The sequence below is a fragment of the Phalaenopsis equestris genome, unplaced genomic scaffold, assembly GCF_001263595.1.
Source record: "Phalaenopsis equestris unplaced genomic scaffold, ASM126359v1 Scaffold204320, whole genome shotgun sequence".
Classification (NCBI taxonomy): Eukaryota; Viridiplantae; Streptophyta; class Magnoliopsida; order Asparagales; family Orchidaceae; genus Phalaenopsis; species Phalaenopsis equestris.
Genome location: NW_018223883.1, coordinates 11,079 through 35,209, shown reverse-complemented (window position 1 = coordinate 35,209; position 24,131 = coordinate 11,079). Strand labels below are relative to the sequence as shown.

At 37.2% G+C, this 24,131-nt stretch overlaps 1 protein-coding gene across 1 annotated transcript; it reads right to left on the bottom strand.

Annotated features, from left to right (window-relative positions):
- Nucleotides 1–322: 322 nt before the first annotated feature.
- On the bottom strand, nucleotides 323–16,125 carry LOC110036249 (metacaspase-4). The gene is made up of 2 exons (XM_020740647.1): nucleotides 15,670–16,125; nucleotides 323–1,483 (listed from the first exon to the last, which is right to left on the bottom strand). Exons 1-2 carry the CDS (start codon nucleotides 16,013–16,015, stop codon nucleotides 579–581), a joined length of 1,251 nt encoding a protein of 416 aa, XP_020596306.1. The 5' UTR covers nucleotides 16,016–16,125; the 3' UTR covers nucleotides 323–578.
- Nucleotides 16,126–24,131: the final 8,006 nt, after the last annotated feature.

The window sequence follows — 24,131 nt, the reverse complement described above, 5'->3', positions numbered from 1 at the left end:
AAACATATGCTAACGCTATACACATTCTGGAAACACGTCTTCCTATTCCATCTTTTCTCAAATCTCCTTTCACTGAAGAAATAGAAGCTCGAGAAGGAAGAACAAAACAAACTTAGCTCACTCGTTGTCACCTTCCATGGAGGAAGTGAATGAAGAACCATTGGACAACATTCATCAAAGGCAGGTTCAAATCCTGTAAGTGACATAGGATTTCAAAAGAAAGAGGATCAAAAGAAAGAGAAAGAATTAGGTAAACGGAAAGAATAGTAGTTCAAATCTAAATCCCAACCTCATTAAATTATTGATAAGACTATCTTACAACACCACAAAGAAACCTTCAAACAATAATGTACTTAAGTGGTTCACTTCCTACACCACAACAAAATTATTGCAGTTTACTAATTAAATTATAACCATCACTATAAAAAATTCTTAACATTTTGATTCATAAAACAGCCGTTTCATAGAGAGAGATTCACAAATACTTTCCTCAAACATCAAGCACAAACTCCACACAAAAAACAAGTCACACAGCCAAACTCGTTGTAGTCAGAAGTAAAGCTTCTCCAAACTCTATCTCAGCAGACAAAGGGTTCATCAGCAAAATCATCAACACAGTAAAGTCCAGGTCTCTGCTTGAATCCCTGCTTTGCCAGTACCTCCCGTGCTGTCAAGACAAGCTTCCGGTTACCGACATCGCCGTCGGACTCTGCCAGTATGGTCTGAATTGCATTGCTGAGAGCCCCATAAGCTCCTTCTGGGTTCCCAGTAGGATTGGCATCAGCAGAGGTCTGATCAGATTGACACCCACTGATCAGTATCCCATTCTGAGGCAGCTCCCTCTTCTTCGTTCCTGCATAAACTTCCTCTTTGCTATCAACTCCGGTTTCCAATGCCGGCTTGACGTAGCTCTCATCATTCTCCGCCAACTTCTGCTTGAGAAAGCCTACTGCAAGAGCCCCTACCATGCCCACGAATCCCCCCTCGTCGCCCCCATGAAGATCAAACTTTTGCAGGAGGAAATTCATGAATTTCTTCACCTTTGGGCTTGCATCCTCGCCAAACATGTCAAAGAGGGTCGGTCTTATGTTTCCAACATCAATATCTTCCTTACCTGTCTTCTCCTTCAGGATTTCGATGAGAGTGGAGAGTGGTAGGGAACGGCTCTTGATAGAGTGGCCGCGACCGGTAAACTCGGTTTGAATGGCTTCTTCCTCGTCGGAATGATAGTGCCCTTGATGGTGGCTATGGCCTTCGAAAGGAATGTCGATGCCACGTGATTCGAGAGCACTGTGCATGGTGTGCTTTAAGAAAGATGAGAAGCTGAAATTGGAGCTGGTTTCTTCTTCTTCATTGGGTCTGGTGCTCTCGCCTATTTGTTCCTTGGTGTTCTCGATCAGGCCGCCACTGTGACATGAGTCAGAGACTATAGTCAGTCGACAGCCACCGGGGAGATCATCCACAAGCTCCCTGAAATCATCGTCTGCATATAAAACACAGAAGCTCAACAGTCATAATCAACAAAGAACAATGGTGAAGTGGAATTCAATTAAGATTTTCATTTATGCTTATTATTTTCATCACAAGAAGTCTGAGAATTAGAAGCCTATAAGAAGCATAAGTACCAAGACTTATGCTCGGAATTTTGTTTTCAACAAAATAGATTTTGACGTTTTATGGGTCACAAGGCGAATCTGTCTAAGGTTAATTAAGGTCAATGAATAAGTTTTGAATTAGAAACTTAGGATTTGCAATAATTATAAATATCAAGATTAGCTTTAGGCCACTAAAAATGTCGATAATAGCTAAGTCATTTTTATGTGTAAATATTTATTTCCCTATAAGCAATTCAACACCGTAAACAACACTATATTCTGTCTCCCATAAAAGCAGAAATTAATAATTTGATGCATTTTAACACAATCTTATGATAGGAATGGTTACTCAAGGTTAGAGCATGGTAGGGCGCAAGCAAGCCTGCCCCTACGAGCAGTTATGACGGCTAGCCACATCCACCTCCTTAGGTTGTATAGATCATGTGACTTGAGGAAGGATAAAAGGGAACTGATTCTGGTCTTTAGAGGGACCCATCTTGACGTTGGCTGGCTTAAGGTATGAATGTGTTCAAAATTAGATGTTTTTGTTGTCATTGGAAACTTCGCAATGAGGCACACATTTTGTTTGTGAAATTCATCCAATTCAAAGTCTGTTTTGGTGCTTTAAACAATAACACAAATAATTCAGTTTTCAAGTGCTTTGAGATTCATGATTTTGATGCCAAAAATTATGCTCGATTTATGAGGAATTTTATGACCCTGAAAATTATTTTGTTATTTTTTAATGCGAAAATTGCAAACCCAACGGTAGTCTGCATTTCAAAAGGTTCAACACTTGAAAGTTATAATTCAAGAGAAACTTTAAGTCGTGACAATTCCTTGAATGTTAACATAGACCTCACAAGAAGGCCTAAAACACCTCGTTTTATGCACCTCACCAGACTCTTGCTCAAGGATTTAGAAACATGGCCAGCCAATGTGCATAGCCAAAAAAGTAATTTATGGGATCTCTGTTGATAAATGATGACAAACTTAAATAGTATCCATCTTAGGTATGTTAAGATAAAAAAATCCATCTGATTCAATTAGTTTTAAATTCGAGAAAATACAAGTAAAGCTGCTAGGTTATCTAGATAAGTTTAGTCTAGATGTAAATGGTTGATCCACAAACAATCTGGTTCGATGACAATCATGGGAAATCGGGATAATATCTCATCTCTCTCTAAATGAATAACTCAATACTGCTACGCCCACTTCATTATCCTAGACACTCCAATCACCTCCAATTGAGCTCCTTTCTTGAATCTCTAAATATTCTACACTTGAGCTTAACATCAAAATGATTATCACTAATCATCTCACCAACTCAAGAGATTCCACTTCACTCTTTAAATCAACAACAATGCCACAAATATTCTTTAAACTTCATATCAACTCTGACATGAATTAAGATAAATCTCAGGAATAATCACGAGCAAAATAATATCATCTGATACTTGCCATATGGTGCTCGGCAGCTCTCCAGCTTGTCACATGTCCCACTAAACATTACATAACATTGCGCTTTGTTGAAAGATCATATAATGTCCACAAATAGCTAGTTCCTGAAATATTTTGAGATTAAAATTAGGCCCTTGCAAAGACCGCCATATTGTAAATGAAGTAAAAGAACAAGTAACTTATAATCCCCTTCATGGTTTACTTCATGAGAACCACTTTCACCATTCCATGTAGTGGACATAGGCAGACCAACCGAACCACTTGAAAATATCAATGTGTCATCTCAGTTCCATTATTTGACTTCTTCTTCTTTTCTCTCTCTCTCTCTCTCTCTCTTGTTCTTCATTTTTATTTTCGGATGACAGTCTTTCCCTCTTCACAAAGCAACCAAGCTCAGACACTCGACCTTCTTGCTAAGCTTTAAACCAAACCATCCCACTTCTCTCCTCCTTGAATTGGTTGTTGATGGAGGCACAACTTTCGTTAGCAAACTATTGTCGCCACTACCTTTGCCTATTTCTGCAAATGTCAGGGATTGCCCTAGCTAGAAGAAACAATCATGGCAAAGAAACAATACATGAAGTTCTCCATAAAGATACCTTGCTACAATCAAACTTAGACTTTTTACTCCTCCAGTTGCAATATCACCCTCCGTGACCCCCTCTACTCCACCTCTAAACATCATACTAGAGAGTCCCACCCAATACAATGTCACTACTTATGTAACAATCACATGCCACAGACTACCGTCAATGTAGCTATGTCTCTTATCACTGATTGAAAAAGGAAGCATCCCATAGAGGACTTAGTTTGCCACCACTGCCATCTCATCAATCAAGTGATTGATAGAAATTAGGCAAAGACCCTGACTTCTTACCTCTGCTGGCTTCTAGGATCTACACTTGGGAGACAGTGTTGGTGTTAGAGTCCTCACATTGAGGCCTATAACACCTCGTTTTACGCAACCTCATAAGACCCTTCCTCAAAGTAAGTTTTAGAAGCACAGCCAACCGATGTGCATAGCCAAGACAACCATTTATTGGATCTCTGTTGATGAATGATGATAAATTTATATAGTATCCATCTTAGGTTTGTCGAGATCAGAAAATCATCCGGTTCAATTAGTTTTATATTCAATCGAATACAAGTGGTGTTACTAGCTTATCTAGATTAGTTTGGTCAGGACGTAGATGATTGATCCACCCACAAAGTAGTTCGATGCGAATCGTGAGGAATCGGTGCTAGTATCTCATCTCGCTCGAATTGAGCAAGTCAACACAAATATGCCCACTCCGTCAACTTAGACTTTCCAATCACATCCAATTGAGCTCTTTCTTTAAATCTCTGAATATTCCACATTTGGGCTTAACATTACAACAATCGTCACTAATCATCTCGCCCACTCAAGTGATGCCACTTGACACTTCCACCACTAGAAAATATCAGCATGCCATCTCAGTTTTGATTATTTGACTCCTCCTCTCTCTCTCTCTCTCTCTCTCTCTCGTGCTTAAATTTTATTTTCGGATGAAAGTTTCTCTCTTCACAAAGTAACCAAGCTCAAACACTCAACCTTCTTACTAAGCTTTGAACAAAACCACCCCCTTCTGTCCTCCATGAAGATAGATATTTTTATACCGTAAACTTCAAATATCTACTCATCTAGTTGCAATACTTGCATCCATGACCCCCCTACTCCACCTCTAAAGATTATACTAGAGGGTTCCAGTACATCGTCTCTACAGATGTTATAGCCCCATTCCACTGACTACTGTCGAAGTAGATACATCTCTGGTCGATTATGTGATTGACACATCTATTTTCATCTTAAAATTAGACAAAAACCCCAACTTCTTACCTCTTCTCTTATGGATGGCTTGTAGGATCTACAGTTAGGAGACATTGTTGGAGCTTTTTTATTGAAAGAGACCATGACTGCTTTCATGCCCTCATCAGACTCTTGGGATTCACACTTGAAAAATGTTAAATTGAAATCTAAAAATAATTAAAAAAAAAATACAAAACCTAACTAACTAACTATATATATATATTAATCAATTCATACTTAAAAGCAAACTCCATTCAACACTAATTGTCTGTTTGGGACGATTTTATATATGTTTTGCATTTCAGATCATCACCACAGTTCTATTTGATGATTACTTTATTGTTGATTTTTAGAAATTTTTGTGGTGGTAAACCGATTATTTCAACATGATTCGTTAAACTGCGATAACTATAAAAAAACCATTGTCTGATTTTTTTGGAAAAAATATATATTTATAATTCTCAAAACAACTTTCTAAGAAGTAGAAAAACTTTACCATAGCTTTACAACCATATTTTTAAAATATGCAGCCACCCCACACAACCCCTAAGTTAACTAAAAATGTCAACTTAAATTCAACTCAAACCCACAAATGAGCAAATTTCGTTTAATGTTGCCAAACAAACCAAATAATAATTCTATATTATTAAACATGTGACATGTGTCCCTAGCTACATAGTAATCCAAATTATGATTAAGTCACCACATTATGATTATAATCGAAGTTTATATGTTTAAGATAACATGCATTTGAGCTTCTTGTTCCGGATGCATCTAAAAGGGCATAAATACCTTTATTAGCCTAAACCAGATTGAGATTAGCCACTAAGCTAGCCCTCACCCACGATTTATGAACTCTCCTTTGACTAAGAAATTTATGATTATCGGCAAGAATCTTTGAGTTAAGTTAGGTTAATTGCTGAGGTTGACTAAATAAACTAGTGAATGACCACCCAAGAAGACAAATCATAAGATCTCAATAGACCGAGTTATTAATTCTTAAATGAACTCCCTTCAAATGTAAAAGTGGATCTTTTCTTGATCCAATAGACTCAATGAGTCATTAAAATGATAAATCCATGAGAGGCTTATTTTGTTAGCCTTATTGAAAGTTCTCTCCTTCATAAAAGAGGTAATTAAAACTAAGGGATGTAGCTATAAGAAATCTTATAAAAAAAAAGAAGTCATCACAAAAAGAAGAAATCGATAAGAAAACATCTAATAATAAAAAATATTTTGCAAGAGGGTAAATTTCTATATAGAACATTCTAATGGCTTAACCTATCTCCTGTAAAGAAAATTTAGACATCTCGAAGATGTCGTGTTGAGTGATGCTCTTTGGGGCCAATACTACATCATTATCTTGGGTTAGGCTTTCTTCGTTTCTGATGCAAAATCATGTTATTACCCTTAAGTCACATTATTACAACCTTGGGGAGGATCAATTTAGCCACTTCAATGGCTTCCATGGCCTTTCCAAGTCACTCCATCATTGTCCTTAGGTCATATTATCTTTACCTCCAGGACAGGACCTATCTAACAATTTTTATTGGCCTCACAACTTTGTTGTGTTGCTTTGTCCTGCCTCCAGGTTGTGCATCTCCACCTCTGAGGGAAGAATGATCCCGTTTTCTCCATTGAACTCCATGGCCTCTTTGCATCTTTTCGTTGTTCCCTTTATGCAATGCTATGTACAACTACAAATGAAAACAAACATCTTAAGAGGCCTAAGTGATCTTCTAGCATCGCTCTGCTATAACTTATAGATCATGCCATCTTCACTATCATAAGATGTAATGTTTTGATAGTCCTCAGTCGACATCTTGACCTTTAAGCATAGCCTGGTAACCATTTTTAAGGTTATGCTATCTCCACTTCTAAGAAAAAATTGATTTCACTATCTTTAGTGACATCAACGAACACGCAACAGTCTTATCTGTCATCTGAATGCCATGCCCCTTTTGCCTCTAAAAAGTGGAATACTTCGCCCACCTCTAGAGGAGGACCTATTTGACCACCTCCAGTGGCCACCATGACATTTCTGCGCTGCCTTTTCATCATCTTCAAGTCTTGTCATCCCCACCTATAGGGTAGAAGCAAACTAAAATCTTCAGAGGTCTCCAACACTTTTTCAAATAGCTTTGGTGCCATCTTCACTACATGCCATCTCCACCTCTAAGGAAGGATTGATTCAATCATCTTGAGTAACCTCCATAACCTCCTACATTGCTTCATTGCATCCTTTTAAGTCATGCATCTCCACCTCCAGGGGAGGACTGATCCAACTTCTACGTCCTTATATCACTCCACCTCCTTCAAGTTCCTAATCTCCATCTCCAAGAAAGAATCAATATGATTGTGGGCTCCGAAAATTCGAGATGCATCCCGGACTCTCGTCAAGAGCTTAATGGTGTGTTGAATTTATGGGTGAAATTTTCATAAGGCGGATGAGAAAGTAAATAAAACACTACCCAGATGTTTCTCCCTCATTTTATGAGGATTTAAAGATCTAGGTTTGAGGTTTTCCATAACCACGAGTTCCTATGAATAATTACCCCTCCCAATAATTGGAGAGCACTTTCGATTAAGGCTAGTCATTAGGCTCTAAGTATTCAGACTTAAGCATATAGTAGCAACAAAATTATCAACGTGAACACAACAAATTGTAGGGAAAACGATGACAACCCCGATCAAGATCCCATGGTTCTATCATCCCGGGTTGTCATGGATCCTAGTCTACTTAATCTGCAGAGGTACTCGACCTAACCCGATAAAAATAATCTTGTTAGTAGTCATAAGCTGCTTCATCAAAGGGTGCCTTGTAGATTTGAGGTGGATGTTTTGTCTAAGGGAACTAATCTAAGTTGATCTTAGCTTACAAATAGCTTTCTGCCCTATCAAATATACCATATGATTAAATACTCAAAAGGGTAGACTGTTATTGAGGAACATAAAGGATATAGCCGTGACTGTAATACAATGGTATCATTTGGCAGCAAACCATCCGGTCAAAGAACTCTTGTCATAACCGCTTTTTTGTGTTATCATTTTACGGGAAAATCACAAGAACAGAGGAGTCGAAGCATATCATTACTGGTATGACTTTGTTTTGAGTTTAAATTTAGTAGTATATTTGATATGACATTAGCTCTTTATAAGTTTGAGTTAGCATTAAATTTGTGCACCTCGACAAATGGTTGGGAATGGCGATTGAATTTTATTTTTAAACTTTATGTGGCATAATTTGTTTATTTATACATTATTTTTTATGATTTAAAGTATTTTAATTTATAAATGAAACCCTCTAGTTGAAAAATCATGATCAATAGGACCTTCATCGGGGAATTGTTTATTTTTGAACACTGTCAACCATACCTCCCTTACAAAGGATCATATGCATAGTATATATTACCAGCAAGCTATTATTAATGATGGCATTAAGTACTTTTCTAACATTTTTACATCAAATGGGAGTTCATTACAGACTATTGATACTTCATTATATAACACGGTTTCTGACAATTTTGGCATGCATCTTACTAGTAGACCTAGTGCTTTGGAAATCAAAAGCACACTTTGGAGAATGGGAAAGCAGTTGGGCCTAATGGGTTCACTGCAGAATTTTATAAGAATGGCTGGGAGATTATTCATCCTGAATTGGTTAGGACAATGCAAGAGTTCTTCAGAAGAGTTGAGTTACCTCGGTATTTTAAGTCTTCAAATGTGGTTCTTATTCCTAAATCCAATTCTTTTTCTTCAAGAGATATGTTTAGACATATCTGTATCAATACTGTGGTTGCTAAGATCATTTCCAAAATAATGGTTAACAGACTGCATCCTATCATTCAGAAGATTATTTCTAATAATCAAACTGCTTTCGTGATGGGAAAGACTATTTGTGATGATGCTTTGACTGTCCAAGAACTTTTTATAGACTTTGATAATAAGAGTAGAGGAGTTAATGTGTTCTTTAAGAGTATTAAGAAAGAGGCTTGACATTAAGAAAGCTTTTTCTGCTTTCCCCTTATCTATTTATTATTGCTTTTGACTACATATCCAAAAATCTCAACCATTTGTTTGCTAAATACCCTTCTCTTAACTATATGCACAAAGACAAGATTAGTATCTCTCATCTTTGCTTTGCAGAAGACTTAATAGTCTTTACCAATGCTCACAAACGCTCTATTAAGAAGGTATCGGATGTTCTGCAATATTTTTAGCTTGCATCAAGGCTCTATTTTAATATTTCCAAGTGTTCGTACTATTGTTCAAAGTATGTCTCTGTTCCTAAGAAGAATTGGATTTCTGATATGACTTCCTGTAGAAAAGCTACTCTACCTATTAACTATCTGGGTTTTGAATTAGACAGAGGGCATAAGAGAATGGCTTCGTGTTTGCATTTGGTTGATAAAGTGAAGCAGAAAATTTTATCTTGGGAGAACAAATTTCTATCTTATGGTGGAAGAATTACTATATTAAAGAGTATTTTATGTTCGCTGCCTCTTTACTCCTTACAAGTTATGAACATGTCATTGGGGATCATTAAGAAGTTGGAATTGCTTTTTAATAAATTTTTATGGGATGACTTGGGGAAAACTAATATACATTGGAGAAGTTGGCACAAGCTTTGCAAACCTTGTGAAAAGGGAGGGCTGGGTTTTAGGAGTCTGCAGGACTCTATTAAAATCAATTATACAAAGCCTTGGTATCGTTTTCGTATGAACAACTCTTTATGGGCCACATTGATGCATGCTAAATATTGTGCTGAAGAACATCCCATATCTATCACACCTAGAAATAAAGATTCACTTATTTGGAAAGAGATGTTAAAGGTATCTAAAACTACTGAAACGTTCTTGTGCTGGGATATGGGGAAGGGGCAGTGTTCCTTTTGGTTCGATGATTGGGTGGGTAAGGTTCTCTTGCAAGTCATTATGGAGGCCCTCTCGATATTAGTATAAAGGTTAATAAATTCTGGTCTCAGGATAATTGGTTGAGGGATGAACTGCGATATTAATATAAAGGTTAATAAATTCTGGTCTTAGGATAATTGGTTGAGGGATGAACTGATGCAATCTATTAATCGTACTGGTGCTAAATTCATTACTTCTATTCTTATATTTAGCAATAAGAATGATAGTGTGGTTATCAAAAAGAGGGCTGATGATTCGATTACTAAAAGATTTGCGTCTGTTATATTACGATATATGATGGTTTGAATCTGGATTGGGTTTGGAATCCATGGTTAAAACCCTCGATGTCTTTCTTTATATGGCGTGTCTTAAATAATCTCATCGCTACTGATGATGTTCTAAAGATGAAAGGTTTAAGAATTACATCTCGTTGCATCCTTTGTAAGGAAAAAGAGGAGTCTATAACTCATATTTTTGGCGACTACAGCTTTATTGCTGGGATTTGGGATATGCTCAATGAAAGACTCCTTAATTTTAGAATGGATCATGCTTTCCATTCTATTTCTGAGTTGTTTAACAGATGGAAGAATATTAGTAAGGTATTTTTTAATATTATTCCTTGTGTGGTCTTGTGGTTTATTTGGATAGCTCGGAATAGTGCTATTTTTAAAAGTGAAAAGCCCAATATTTGCAATACATTGGGACTAATATTTGGCTACTTGTGTAAAATTTTGACTCATATTAATTTTAAAGGTAAAGGTTTGGATATGTTGTCCGGCTACATTCAGCAGAAGGTTTTACATAATAATTTTGTAAGGCATTATAATCGTGTTAGTTGGTGTAAATCGAATGCTCCTTATTTCAAGATAAATACTGATGGTTGTTGGAAACAGAATGTGGCTAGTGTAAGCGGTGTTTGTCGTGATTTTATTGGTTCTATTGTTTGTTGGTTTGCAGCTAAGTCTGTGTCTTGTTCTCCTTTAACTGCAGAAGCTGATACGGTGGTCTTTGGACAGATGGTTGCAATGAGGCTAGGTATTTATAACGCATTATTGAAATGGATTCTCTGATCCTTTGGGAAGTGTTGCAGGTTTTCTATGGAGGCACATTGAAGTATCTTGATTCAGTTGAAGAGAATTAAAGCTTTAATGGCAAACTTGAATGTGATTTGTGTGATTTGGTCTCATGTTGATTTGGTCTCATGTTCGAAGAGAAGGAAATTTTGTGGCTCATTGGACTGCTAAATTTGAGTACAATTGTTCGAATGCTGAAGCCTTTTCTAAATTTCCTGATGATTTGTTAGCCGTGGCTATTAAGGATTTCGCTTAATTTTATTTTTTTGTTGGGGTTTGGGTGTGGTTGTGAGTTGTATTTTTCTTTTTTTGGGATAGAAACCCTTTTTCTTTTCTATGTGTGAGTTGTACAGGGTATAGGTTGGGATCATATTCCTAATTTTGTAATTTTTTCTTGTGGTAATGAAATTGGAGCCTTTTGTGCTCTTTATAAAAAAATATATTCATAGAATATATTATTATCTGAATTTTAAAAAATGGATTTTAAGATTTGATTTTGAAAATGTACCCCTCCGTTTGAGATTACTATCAACATGAACATCATTGGGGATTAATTATTACTTAAATACCATTAAAAAAACTAGCCCTGTCAACTCCAGTCTTTGTAACAAGATTAGACTGACTTAGTGAAGGTTAAATAGTGTTCCCTGTAGGGAGGAGGATAGGATTGGCCCAACGGAGGCTCAATCTTATCGACTCTATTCCATGTAAGGAGGAGGATCAAATTAGTAAAAATGTGGGGAATACGAGCTTGCCCCATAGGCAAGGCGACTTGTTGATCTTAGCTTATAGAGGGCTTTCTGCCCTATCAAATATACCATATGATTCAATACTCAAAAGAGTAGACTGTCATTGAGGAACATAAAGGATACAACCGTGAATGTAATACAATGGTATCATTTGGCAGCAAACCATCCTGTCAAAAAACTCGTCGTAACTGCTTTTTTGTGTTATCATTTGGCGGGAAAACCACGCAGACAGAGAAGTCAAGCCACATCATTGCTGGTATGAGAATGTTTTGAGTTTAAATTTAGTAGTATATTTGATATGACATTAGCTCTTTATAAGCTTGAGTTAGCAATAAATTTGTGCACCTCGACAAATGGTTGGGGAGGGTGATTGAATTTTATTTTTAAACTTTATGTTGCATAATTTGTTTATTTAAACATTATTTTTTATGATTTAAAGTATTTTAATTTATAAATGAAACTCTCTTGTTGAAAATCATGATCAATAGGACCTTCATCGGGGAATTGTTTATTTTTTAGCACTGTCAACTATACCCCCCTTACAGAGGATCATATTCATAGTATATATTATTATCTGAATTTTCAAAAATGGATTTTAAGATTTGATTTTGAAAATAGACCCATCCGATTGAGATTACTATCAACACGAACATCATTAGGGATTAATTATTACTTAAATACCATTAAAAAAACTAGTCATGTTAACTTCAGTCCTTGTAACAAGATCAAACATGCTTAGTGGGGGCTAAATAGTGTTCCCTATAGAGAGGAGGATAGGACTGGCCCAACGGAGGCTCAATCTTATCGACTCTATTCCATGTAAAGAGGAGGATCAGATTAGTAAAAATGTGGGGAATACGACCTTGCCCCATAGGCAAGGCGACCTGTTTCCCTCGCAACATTCTTATATCACGTGTATAAATGCTTAATAAACGGGTCAAAGCACATGCGGAACTTTCATGTGTGAGAAAAGGATTTTTCGGCTTTGAGGGAGCTGAGGGAGGTGATGCAGGTTTTCGTGCGTGAGAAGCTTGCGGGAATGACAAAAGAGGATGAAAGATGGGAGTGAGAGACCCGACAAGATTCAATTTGCGGCTTGGGTTGTGCTGGAGAGGATTTCGCCTACAAGATCTCGTTAGTGGGAGTTCACGGGAAGTGTAGAGCAATGAGGATGGTGAGACAGACGAGGTAGAGGGAGAGAGGGAGAAGGAGATGGGGATTGTGGGCTTTTGTGTTTGAGAGAAGGAAAAACTATGGAATAGAAGAAGATGGAGGGGTTGGCTGCGTGAGGAGGAAAAGGAGTAGTATAGTATAATATTATTTTTATTTTATTTTTATTACTTTTCTAGCTAGAATAAAAGATTTTCTTTAATGTAAATATTATATATAATATTAATATTAACATTCATATTAATACAAGTATATATCCCATTCATGCACATCTTTATTTTTTACAAGCCTCAATTTGCATGCCACCTTGAACTTCATGTTAATGGGCTGTGTGTGGGACCCAATCAATATTGGTGTTCTTCCTGAATAAAGTTGATATTCAGGCACGCTCGCGTAGTCTGTTATCTCATCGTAGGTCATTTTGGTGAGTCCAACTTGCATGTGTTGCAGGTGATCTGTCGATTTTACCATGCCTACTCTTTCTAATCATAGAAGACTCTTCTTTAGGCAAAGTTGATGTTCTGGACCGACTTGCATGTCCCATCTTACCATCGAAGGTCGTTTGAGCGTCTTCGTCAATAATCGAGGTGATTCGGGCATACTTACATATGATGTGTCAGTAACTTACCACTTTCTTCTGAATTGGTTATTTCAACACAGATGGTCTTTTCTTAAATAATTTTAGCATTTTGCACGCACTAACAGTCTATTTTATGATCGGACATCATTTAAGTAACTTCGATGACAATTGAGATGATTCAAATTTGATTCATGTGTGTTACATTAGTAGCTCATCATTTTCGTCGTGGTTTCTGCCTTAGATCATAAAAGACTACTCTAGCTTTAGGTAACTCCGATGTTCTGAACAGAATGCTATAGTATTCATCATTCTCTTGTTCGTCTTATGTGCGATCGATTCATCTTGTGAAATATATATGAGGGACAACAATGATCATCTTAAGTGGCCTTTGTGGTCTTCTACATTGTCCCACCATCCTCTTTAAGTAATACCACCTTTACCATATAAAATGTGTACTCATTTCATTGTTTGCAGTTGCTAACATGAGCCTCTAGTACTTTCTCATCATAATCTATAGGTCATGTTGCTCCACCCCCTGAAAACAATCGATATAACCATTTTTAAGAACCTCCATCATTTTGCACATTAAGTTCATAGTGCATTCGCCTTTCTGAAAAAGACTATTGTGGTTACCTCCAAAGAAGAACTAATATGACCACTCTAGTGGACATCACAAGTTCATTTCACCCATCTATTGCCACCTTTGGGTTATGTCATCTCCAATTCTAACAGAGTACCGATCAAGCCTCTTCTAGTGTCCTCTATGATCTTCTCATGTGTCGCCTTCAAGTCAGACCATCTCCATCTACTAAGGAAGATTGAGCTAAACCATCGCCAATGGCCTTAATGACCTTTCAACAACACTCCATCAAACTTCAAGTAATGTGTCTCCTTTAGGGTAGAATTGATCTGGCTTTCTCTAGTGGCCTTCATGACCACCCTACATAGCTCTTGCACAACCTTCAGGTTGTGTTACCTCTGTTTCCAAGAAGAACTGGCTTTAGTATTATGATTGTGTAGCTAAAGCGACCAAATCCGCAACCCAATAAGCCACTAAACAGTGAAGTCCTAGCACTAAACAGTAAAATTTCCAGTAAGAGAAAATTATAATTAGTGAGAAGGTCAGAAATTTCCCAGGAAATCAAGAAGTAAATCTCATTACAAACAGAAATACAAGGGGAAAACAGTGAACCCACGGTGGATTGAAAAGGAAGATATGTGATAAGAGTTCAAGAAGACAAAGGGGCGGTCTGACAATGGATTTAGCTGTGAATTTGATAAATCTAGATTTCACAAATTTTGACCATGAATAACCAGCGGATTTAACTTTGTGGGCTGAGGATTTATGGCATGGGTAGATAACAACTAAGGTGTTAACATGCGATAAGGCTATCTCTTCCTCCCTCCCAACGGACTTCTTGTCAGACTGTTGTCTACCAGGAGCATAGGTTATATCGTTTGGTGAGATCAATCGCCTTTCTCTCGCAGTAACATTCTCACCTTATCTGTTCGAGAGATTTTCCCATTCTGAGTTTCAAACCAGGTATCCTTTTCTTCTTCTCTGCTTTTTTTCTCTTGAATGAGGCTTGATCCTCATCATATGGTGAATACAAACAATGTGGTTTTTCTCCGTCATGCCTTTCTTCCTGTTTATGTGCCTTGGATTCAATTTTTTTTTGTCTGCTGCTGTTTGAGATCATAATTTTAGGCGGCTGCTTTTTTGGGAAACAGAACTTGCCAAGCTTTCTAACTGCTTCTTAAATCATGGCAGAATTTGCCAAACAATTTTACTGAATTTACAGGATTTAGTAAATCTACTGTTAGACAGTTTTCTGGATTTAACCCACAGGATTTACTAAATCCTGATAACTTAAATCTCATGCGATGCTAGACAGCGCATAATAGTGAAGCAAAAGAATTCTAGCAAGGCTCCTATTAAATCTATTAAATTCAGCAAAACAGTTGGCTTAAATCGCAAACTTATTTGGTCTCGCCTAACTCGGCAACTAAAGCATTTCTCAAACCAGAAAGAGATAAGAACAATTGGAAGGTAGTAATGACAAATAGCAACACATAAACTCCATAGTAAAGACAAAAGACAAACCGTCATGATAACAAACATGAGGGTTTCGATTAGCAAAATCTCAATGGCCTATTTCAACAAAAACAATCGCAATCAACCGGAAGTTTGTTACAAAAGAATAAGATTTTCATTCTCTTCCAACACTCACAGATAGGGCATAAGTCGTAAAATTCATCAAGAAAACAAAATTGAAGTTGAAAACAAGAATATACTGCACCTGTGATAAGGTTCATGTCGCAAGGGACAATACACTCATCATAACCTGTGTCGTCGTGCTCGCTGGTCTCCGCCGGGACGCGGGTGCCATGGCCGCTGTAATGGACGAACAGGTAGTCGCCGGGCCTGGCGGAGCGAATGAGGTCTGCGATGGCGGCACGAATGTTGGCGCCTGTGGGCTGGGTGAAGGATTCGTCAGTGTCGATGAGGACTTCAATGTCACTTTCGTCGAAGCCGAAGCGATCGAGAAGGCAGCGATGCATTCGCAGGACATCGTTCACGCAGCCCTTGAGCTCCGCCTTTGTCCCCGGATAGTTGCATCCGATTAGTACTGCTTTCTTCGTCATGATCAGTATGCTTTCCGGCTATCTCTGCGTCGGTAGTGGACGATGAACCGATTTGGTGGGTGGGGAAAGGTGTGGAGTTGGACTCTGGACCTCGGTTTAATTGGAGTGGGTTTGTCGGCGGGGTGGACTCCATTACTCTTTGATGGAGTTTGCGCCGTGCCGCCAAGCGGTGGATTTTGGATAAAGCTATCGTGCACCAAGGTGCCCATCAGGCTTACGATGCTGCCACAAAATAAGGAGCTGTCCGCCCAGCACGTGTCACGGTATCCCCCGTTGCTTCCGGCTTATGAGAAATATTTGGGAAGTTGTTATAGAGTGGATATTGAGGTTTATAATTGTATTATACCTCTTGTAATTTTTCTATAAATTACCTATAATTGATAATTTTCACGTTTAAGGTTTATAATTGTATTATACCTCTTGTAATTTTTCTATAAATTACTTATAATTGATAATTTTCACGTTTCTGTTTTCATATATTTGTAAGTTACTGGTAGGTTACAAGAATGTTAAAGGGGATATAACGCGGATATAACTCTCAATACCATCCCTGTAACTTATATGACGTACGCAGAGTTGTGTATGTCTTACGTACACAAATATTTCTCCGCGCGTATGTTCGCTATTGATTTATCCGGCTTTATCACGGTCGGGCGACGAAGGTAATTTCTTTACGACCGCGCGACAGAGCTAATTTCTTCCTTCGATTTTGTTTTAACTGGGACAAAATTTGGATGTTTCTTTACTGGGCTTTATTTGGTGTGATTTGGCTATGGATTTCCTTTGGGATGTTGTCTACATAGAGCTTTGGGAGCGTGGCTGCCTGTGATGGTTTACTGGTGATGGAATTACGGTTGCTTTTTTGTCCATTTGCAGTACATGTTATGCTACTTGGATCGAGCTTCATGCGATGCTTTTATTCAATTAACTTCTCTCTAATTAAATTTCTGAAAAAAATTGAGCCATCATTTTCTTTATATACATTGCTCCAACTATGTATGAAAAGTTATGCAGATGGTTGGGAGAATTATAGAATGAGAAATCTTAAGTATTAAACATATGAATGCATAAGAGTTTGAATGATACATTGAACTTTCAGCAAATCTGGAATGATCATTTCATTAATTGCATATACGAACACATGTTCTACTCATGGTCTCGACAAGAAGGGTTTGCTTTCTACTATTATGCCGAACCCCTCTAGCTTCAACCTCTTACATTCCCTGCTGAGAGGACAAAGTAGTCTTCTATAATGATGAAATAATGGAGAGTTCTAAGAAAAAGAGCTGACCTTTGTTGGGATATGCCCTCTACGAGACCCGAGAGTTCTAAGAAAAAGAGCTGACCTTTGTTGGGACAAAGTAGTCATGCCGTACATTAGTATATGTAAATAATAAACTTTGGCCAACTTAAAGATTTGTTCTTGTCGATCTCATCTCTCATTGAAGGAATTTTTCAAATTAACACGAGCCAATATCTACAGAATCATGTTCAATAATTATTCCTAATGTATTCACATTATTATTCCTAGTGACTTAGCATTATTCACATTACGATGATTGAACATGATTTCACGATCCTTACATGTCAAATATTTCCTAATGAGAGCAACAACAAAAAATTTCATTCCTATACAAGAGTCATATTTGGATAAAATAAATTGTAGCTCTTTGCACTAAAGAATATTCATGGTACAAACAACTAGCAAATTCCTTAATTATTTTGTTTATGCTGAAAATTGTGTTTAAGCAGAGAGAGTTATGGAAATCATTTATGTAGATTATTATAGGGCAGATAATATGAAGTCAAAGCAATTGTTCTTCCTCTTTGCTCTACCATATCTAGTATTCATTTGGATCTTGGGTCCAAGAACAATGTGCTTTTGCTTGGCTAATTTCTATGATTGATAACAAATAATGGAGTCTCGCACTTGTGAAGAATGGAACTTCCTAAAGTTTTTTTTGCATCTTATTCTAATTGTATTGTTTTGAATGCAATTTCTTCCATTTTTCTTCATAGACCGTATAGTTCCTTCTATAGAACAAATTGTAATCTCTTATTGGGAAACTTTTCATTCCTTGTGTAAATTTCATTCTTAAGCACAAATAGCTCTAGTTAAGAGCTGAAGCTCCATAACTGAGATGAAGCATGCAATAACTACTGGAAAAGTAGGATTTATAAGTTGTTAACTTTGGTTACTTTTGATAGGGTTTCCTTCTTTAATCAAATGAGCTGTTAACAAGGATGGATTTTCTATGTAAACATTTTTTGGATATGTTTTCAGATAAAGCATTTCATTCATAACTTTCATTTTTTTGGATGTTTTTGCACATGAAGCCTACATTGGTGCATTTTCGATGTGAAGATATGGGTTGCATTTTGGTGGCGTTTGCTACATGGTTTTGGGAGGGGTTTGGTGTTTGTTAGTGGTGCATTTTGATGAGGTTTGCTGAATGGTTTTGGGAGTTTTGTGGTGTTTGTTGAGGGTGCATTTCGATGAGGTGTGGTGGATGGTTTTGGGAGTTTTATGGTGTTTGTTGGGGGTGCATTTTGATGAGCTTTGCTGGATGGTTTTGGGAGGGTTAGTGGTGTTTGCTGGGGGTGCTTTTTCATTAGGCTTGCTGAATAGTTTGTTGGAAGCATGTGGTGTTTGTTGGGGTTACATTTCAATGAGGTTTGGTGGATGGTTTTGGGAGTGTTTGTGTTGTTTGTTCGGGGTGCATTTTGCTTTAGAGGAGAGGTAATTTTTTTTAAAATGCTATCCACTATACTATTTGTTTGTTGCTTTTGATTGAGAGGAATCAAAGGAAGCATTATGTGGTGTGGAGAAATGCTAAAGGAATCCTTACTATTGTCATATGCTTTATTTCTAGAGTGGTTGCTTACACTTCCTATCACAATCTTCTTTAGGATGTGGGATTGTTGGAATATATAAATATTTATTTAAACAGTCGATTTTATGATATAAACATGTTTTGGGGGATTTTATGTTATCTTTTTTTATGGGTTTGTGAGGTCAATTATAAAACATATGCTTTATGGGTTCTTCTAGATGGCCAGTTCATCATTGTTTTAGTGGTGCATGTGAAATCCTGATAAAGGCAACCAAGATACTCTCCTTTTTATGGTGTTTTAGCTTAAGAGGATCTATAGGGATGGCCTTTTTTTGTTGATATGCATATGTGTCACAGGCAGTGGGTTGCTCGTTGGTGTGCATGTGAAATCCTAATGAAGGCAACATATGTCTTTTCTTCTCGGTTGTGCATCAATATATAAGGATCTACTAAATGACCTTTTGTGGTGATATGCACATGTGGCACTAAATGTTGGTCCCACGTAGGTTAAAGGCAACAAAGAACCCATTTTTTATAAGGTTTAATGTCTGCATGTTGTGATAGACTCATTGGTTGGTTAGTTACTTCTCTGATGTCTCACACCTGCTAATTTTTTTCATTTTATGTTTAGTATATTTTTGTTACTCACATCATGCCGGTCACATAGCTACAAGCGACAGTTCTACAGGTGCCCACGGTTGGTAGACGGTTCGGATAGGTGCGAGTTCTTCAGGTGAGCACACAGTCTGCTCGATTCTTCTGCTGGTAATGAGCGGGCTTTGACTGTATCACCAGCGGACTACGTTGCTCGGGGTTCGACGACATCCTAATCGAACGACGTTGCTCGTGACATGCTTCTTCTACAATATAAAATGAATATTATTTTAATTTTAGTTACAATTTTAATATTTTTTTTCTTTTTTATTTGGTTCCTTAATACTCACTCTTAAGTGATGTGTATATCATTTTTTTGTACTGTTATGAAGTGGTTTTATTGGTTCTGAAATATCTAATGTGAAGTCATTGCAGTTCTGTTACAGAAAACACAACTACTGTGTGTATGAATGGTCATTTATCTAAAAAAAACTACAAATCAGTTGTTTTCCAAGCGCACAAACTAAACAGTTAAATGACTTATCCATAATAGGAGCAAAATTGTCATTTATCCAGAAACAACTACAAATGAGCTATTTTCCAAAAAACACAAACCAAACAGTCAGTCAGTCTATCAGGATAAACTGCTGATCAACAGATTATCAGGATAATCTGTTTATTTGGATAAACAACAGTTGCCTTAAACAAACCCTAAGAGATAATTGAGGGTGAACTGCAATTAAAAGTGGGTTCAAGTTTTTAATTATGATATTTAGGGTTTAAAGTGTTATTATATTATATATAATTTTTTATTCAGGAAAAAAAGGAAGAAAAGATAAATGGCAGACAACTTACTTAAAGTTGCAGAAATTCCTACTCAACTCCATGGTTGCAACACAAGGTAGATAAGCAAACTAGTTTATTTGGAAAGAACTCTCTGCTCTATAAAATAGTAGCGCACACGTCCTTTCTAAGGCAAAAGGATTCTTTTAGCGGTCACAAGTAAAAGGAAAAAGATAAACCAGTGATAACATAAATCAATTATAATATGTATTATACTTTATGATCCCCCTCAAGTTTATGCTGGTGTTGTTGAATTATCAGCTTGTCGTTAAGGGCCTGTATGAGGTAGCTGCAATTTAATAATAAGTTATTGTGCAGCAGCTGCTACGCAGAAGCTGCCGTGGATAAGTTAGCTGTCTATTTGTTTTTTAAAGTTTAAAAACAATTGTGCTGCAGTTATTCCTAGACAAATGATCATTATACCCCTATATAGTAATGATGTTAGCAATAAAATTGTCATATTAATATATTTTATACTTTAGAAGAAAAAATCCATTGCAAAGCAAGACAAAAAAAAAAGATATACTTGTCACTTGTGAGTATCATGATTACAAGAATGAATAAAAATACTATTAAAATAAAATTTAATAATATGATGAAATTATTTTTAGAATGCAAACGACGTATGTCACGAGCTAAGCCGTCCTCCAAAGATACTCTCCATGCTCGATCACTCTTGGCGGTGGAATCTTCCATCCTATCTGCCCACCGAGAAAAATCACAATTCTTCGTTTTTCTCTGCGGGCACTGTTGACATCAATTTTTGATGTCACAAGTATAGGGTGTCTACCTATATGACTCGGGATAGTCTACGGCCCGACCGTAATATCTGAAAGTTTAGACACCCACCCGGGACCTTTTGGCACGTGTTGAGGGGCATATAGCTAAGGTCATTTTGCTAGGCTTTAGTTTTCGCTTAGGCGAAGGTCGGTCGGCATTTGACACATCGGACAACTTCGATTAGATAGACAAATATTAGTTATCGCGCCGCGCGCGAATTTGGCTCGAATTGTCCCGATCATCAGCGAAATAGTTCGAATGAGCCCGAACGACGAAACAGACGACGCGAGTGTGTTTGAAACTTCGATTCCACTTAGGAAGGATGCTCTTTGCACCACGGTTTCACGTGCAAGCTTAAAATACGTTAATTATTGTTTTTTTAGCCCAATAGTCGAAAAGAGGTCTGAGACAGTCTCGAATGATGAAAAGGACTGAGCGGTCGCATCCAGAACATCGATTTTATCTATGAGAGACTCTTATTTCGCCGCGAGCGTGTCTGGACAAAAAATGCAAGGAGGATAATAATAATAATATATAATAATAATAATATTATTATTATTATAAAAAATAAAAAATAAAAAAACATAATTTCCTCCCTTATCTGCTGCTCACGCACTCTTCTTTTTTTTTTAATGTCATCACACCTCCATCCCATCACACACACACACAGATATATATATATATATATATATATATTAAAAGAGCAGTTTGTGGCTCCTTATGCGTTAATAAGTAAAAAATGTACAAGATTGGGGTGGGATAGTAGATCCCCATCTAGATATAAAACAAAGACAACAAAACCTAGTGCAGAACAACTTCACACAAAAAGCAAAGAATACATGTGTAAACCCAAAAAGTATACCAACAAAAAAAGTATACCCAAAAAGTACATGTATACCAAACCCCGAAACCAAAAAGAAAGTGAGCATATTCAAGGCAGAAAAAGCTAAGTCCAAATTGTATCCAATGGTTCCTGCCATCCCTTTCAATTTGTTCAAAAACTGCATTGATTATAAGCAAAAAACATTGTGCAGGACAGTGTAAGCCAAGCTTTGTTAACAACATCCAAGCATCCAAAATCCAACATCCATGAAAATGTAAATAAGTAGTTTGGTCAATGAGCATTTGTGCACCAACTCTCCAAAAATCTGCAAGGTAACTCCCTGCCAAAATTAAGCACAATATAGGAAGTGACAAGTGTTATGCATCATAATCATGTGACCACATAGAGAAACCTTCCAGCCACCCAATAATTCATAAGCCCATAAATCCGGAAATATAAGAGACCATCCAACTAAATACGAAATAGTGACCAGCATATTGATCCAAAATTGTAGGTCATTCACCAACCAAAGCAGAAAATATAAAGGACTGTTACAACTGAAAAGAGATACAATTACCCCAGGACAGCAGCTAATAGGATCATTTAAATTCTGACCCCTAGTGCTATCCCAGGTAAATAAAAACCAAATCAGAGTAGTATTCATCAATATACCATGCCAAAAACGTCTACCAGCAGGCATCCCTAAAGGCCAAGAAGAAACAGATAAAATAAATCCAATGAAGCTAGGATTTTCTACATCAAACCATATAACCAAATCCAAGTTGAAATCCAAACTACCCAGCATACAATGCCCAAGCTAATAAATATTGTCATTGTCATGCCGTATTCCAGACCAAGAGTATTCTCAAGATAACTTAAATTCATAGGAACCTTTTAAATGAAAGAAAATTTCATGAAAAACCTCCCCAACACCAACCTCCTTCCATCCTTCCAGTAAAAACCAATCATCCCAATAGTGCAATGAAGAAAAAGTCCTCAAAAAAGTCAAGTAAAAGATTATCAAAGCCCCCAACATAGTATCAGAGAAACAAAGCCTAGTGCTTCCTTTCTCAACAGGAACAGAGATTCCTCAAATGTTATTCGTGAAGCAAAAAAATGGTGTCAAGGAGCAAACCAGTAAGACAATCATAAATGTCTAAAGCTGTGAGCCTCCAACCATCAAACAGATTCAAAAAAATTACAACAGGGGCCACATAACAGTAAGATGTATTATGTGATGCAAGAAGCCACCACAACAGCATATGAGAGATAGTTACCACAAAACCATCCAATAGAGCAAACATTTGTTTCAAAAAAATAGCCATTAAGCCAATAACCAATTTCAAACTCATGCTAGTGGAACTATGAACCATTTCCATGGCTATATCACAATCCTGCCCGTGACCCCAAAAAAACCAACCATCAATGTAAATACCTTTGGTGTTGCAAACACCAATTAAGCCAAACTCAAAATAGTTTACATGATGTACATGCTTTATGGTACCAATCATAAACAGATGGCCAAGAGTGTAACTAAAAGCCCTAAGCCAACATATAAATCAAGCAAAACCCTTCATTGTAGGCCTAAAACCGAGAGACCAACTCCCGAAACAAAGATAATAAATGCAAGCAGACTTCCCAAACTGAAAAAAAACAATTTAGCCCCATATAAATCCAAAACCAAGCACCCTTCTCCCATCTCTTAGTAAGTAGAAACAAATAGCCTTCCTGCATAAAACCCCAGAATATTACTCCAAAGAGAGACTTGAGAACCATCTTGAAGAGATACAGAAAAGTGCTTTCCAAAAGGACCAATGCCAGCTGACCCATGGAGAATATGTTGAGATTTTCATACCTATTTTATACTGTATTTTATGATATTGCACTTTAAAGAAAGGTATTTTTGATATTTTGTTGCAAGAATGATGAATTAGGGTCATTGGAGCAAAAAGATGCAAAAAGGAGCGAATTTGGAGAAAAAAAGACCAAAATGTGGAAATTTAAACTAGGTCGCCGATGACGCCCTCTACCCCGCCGACGACGAGTTTTTCCCGAGGCTACAGGAAAAAATTCTTCAGAAGGCCACCGACGGTGAGCTCGGCGGTTATGCCTACTCAAGCTTTGGATAAGGCCAAATTTTGAAGGGATGCTTAGGAAAATCTTGGGAAAGCTCATCCACAACTTTAAAAGACTATTTTGGCCGAAAATTGAAGAGCCTGGAGAAGGGGGGAAAGAATCTAGG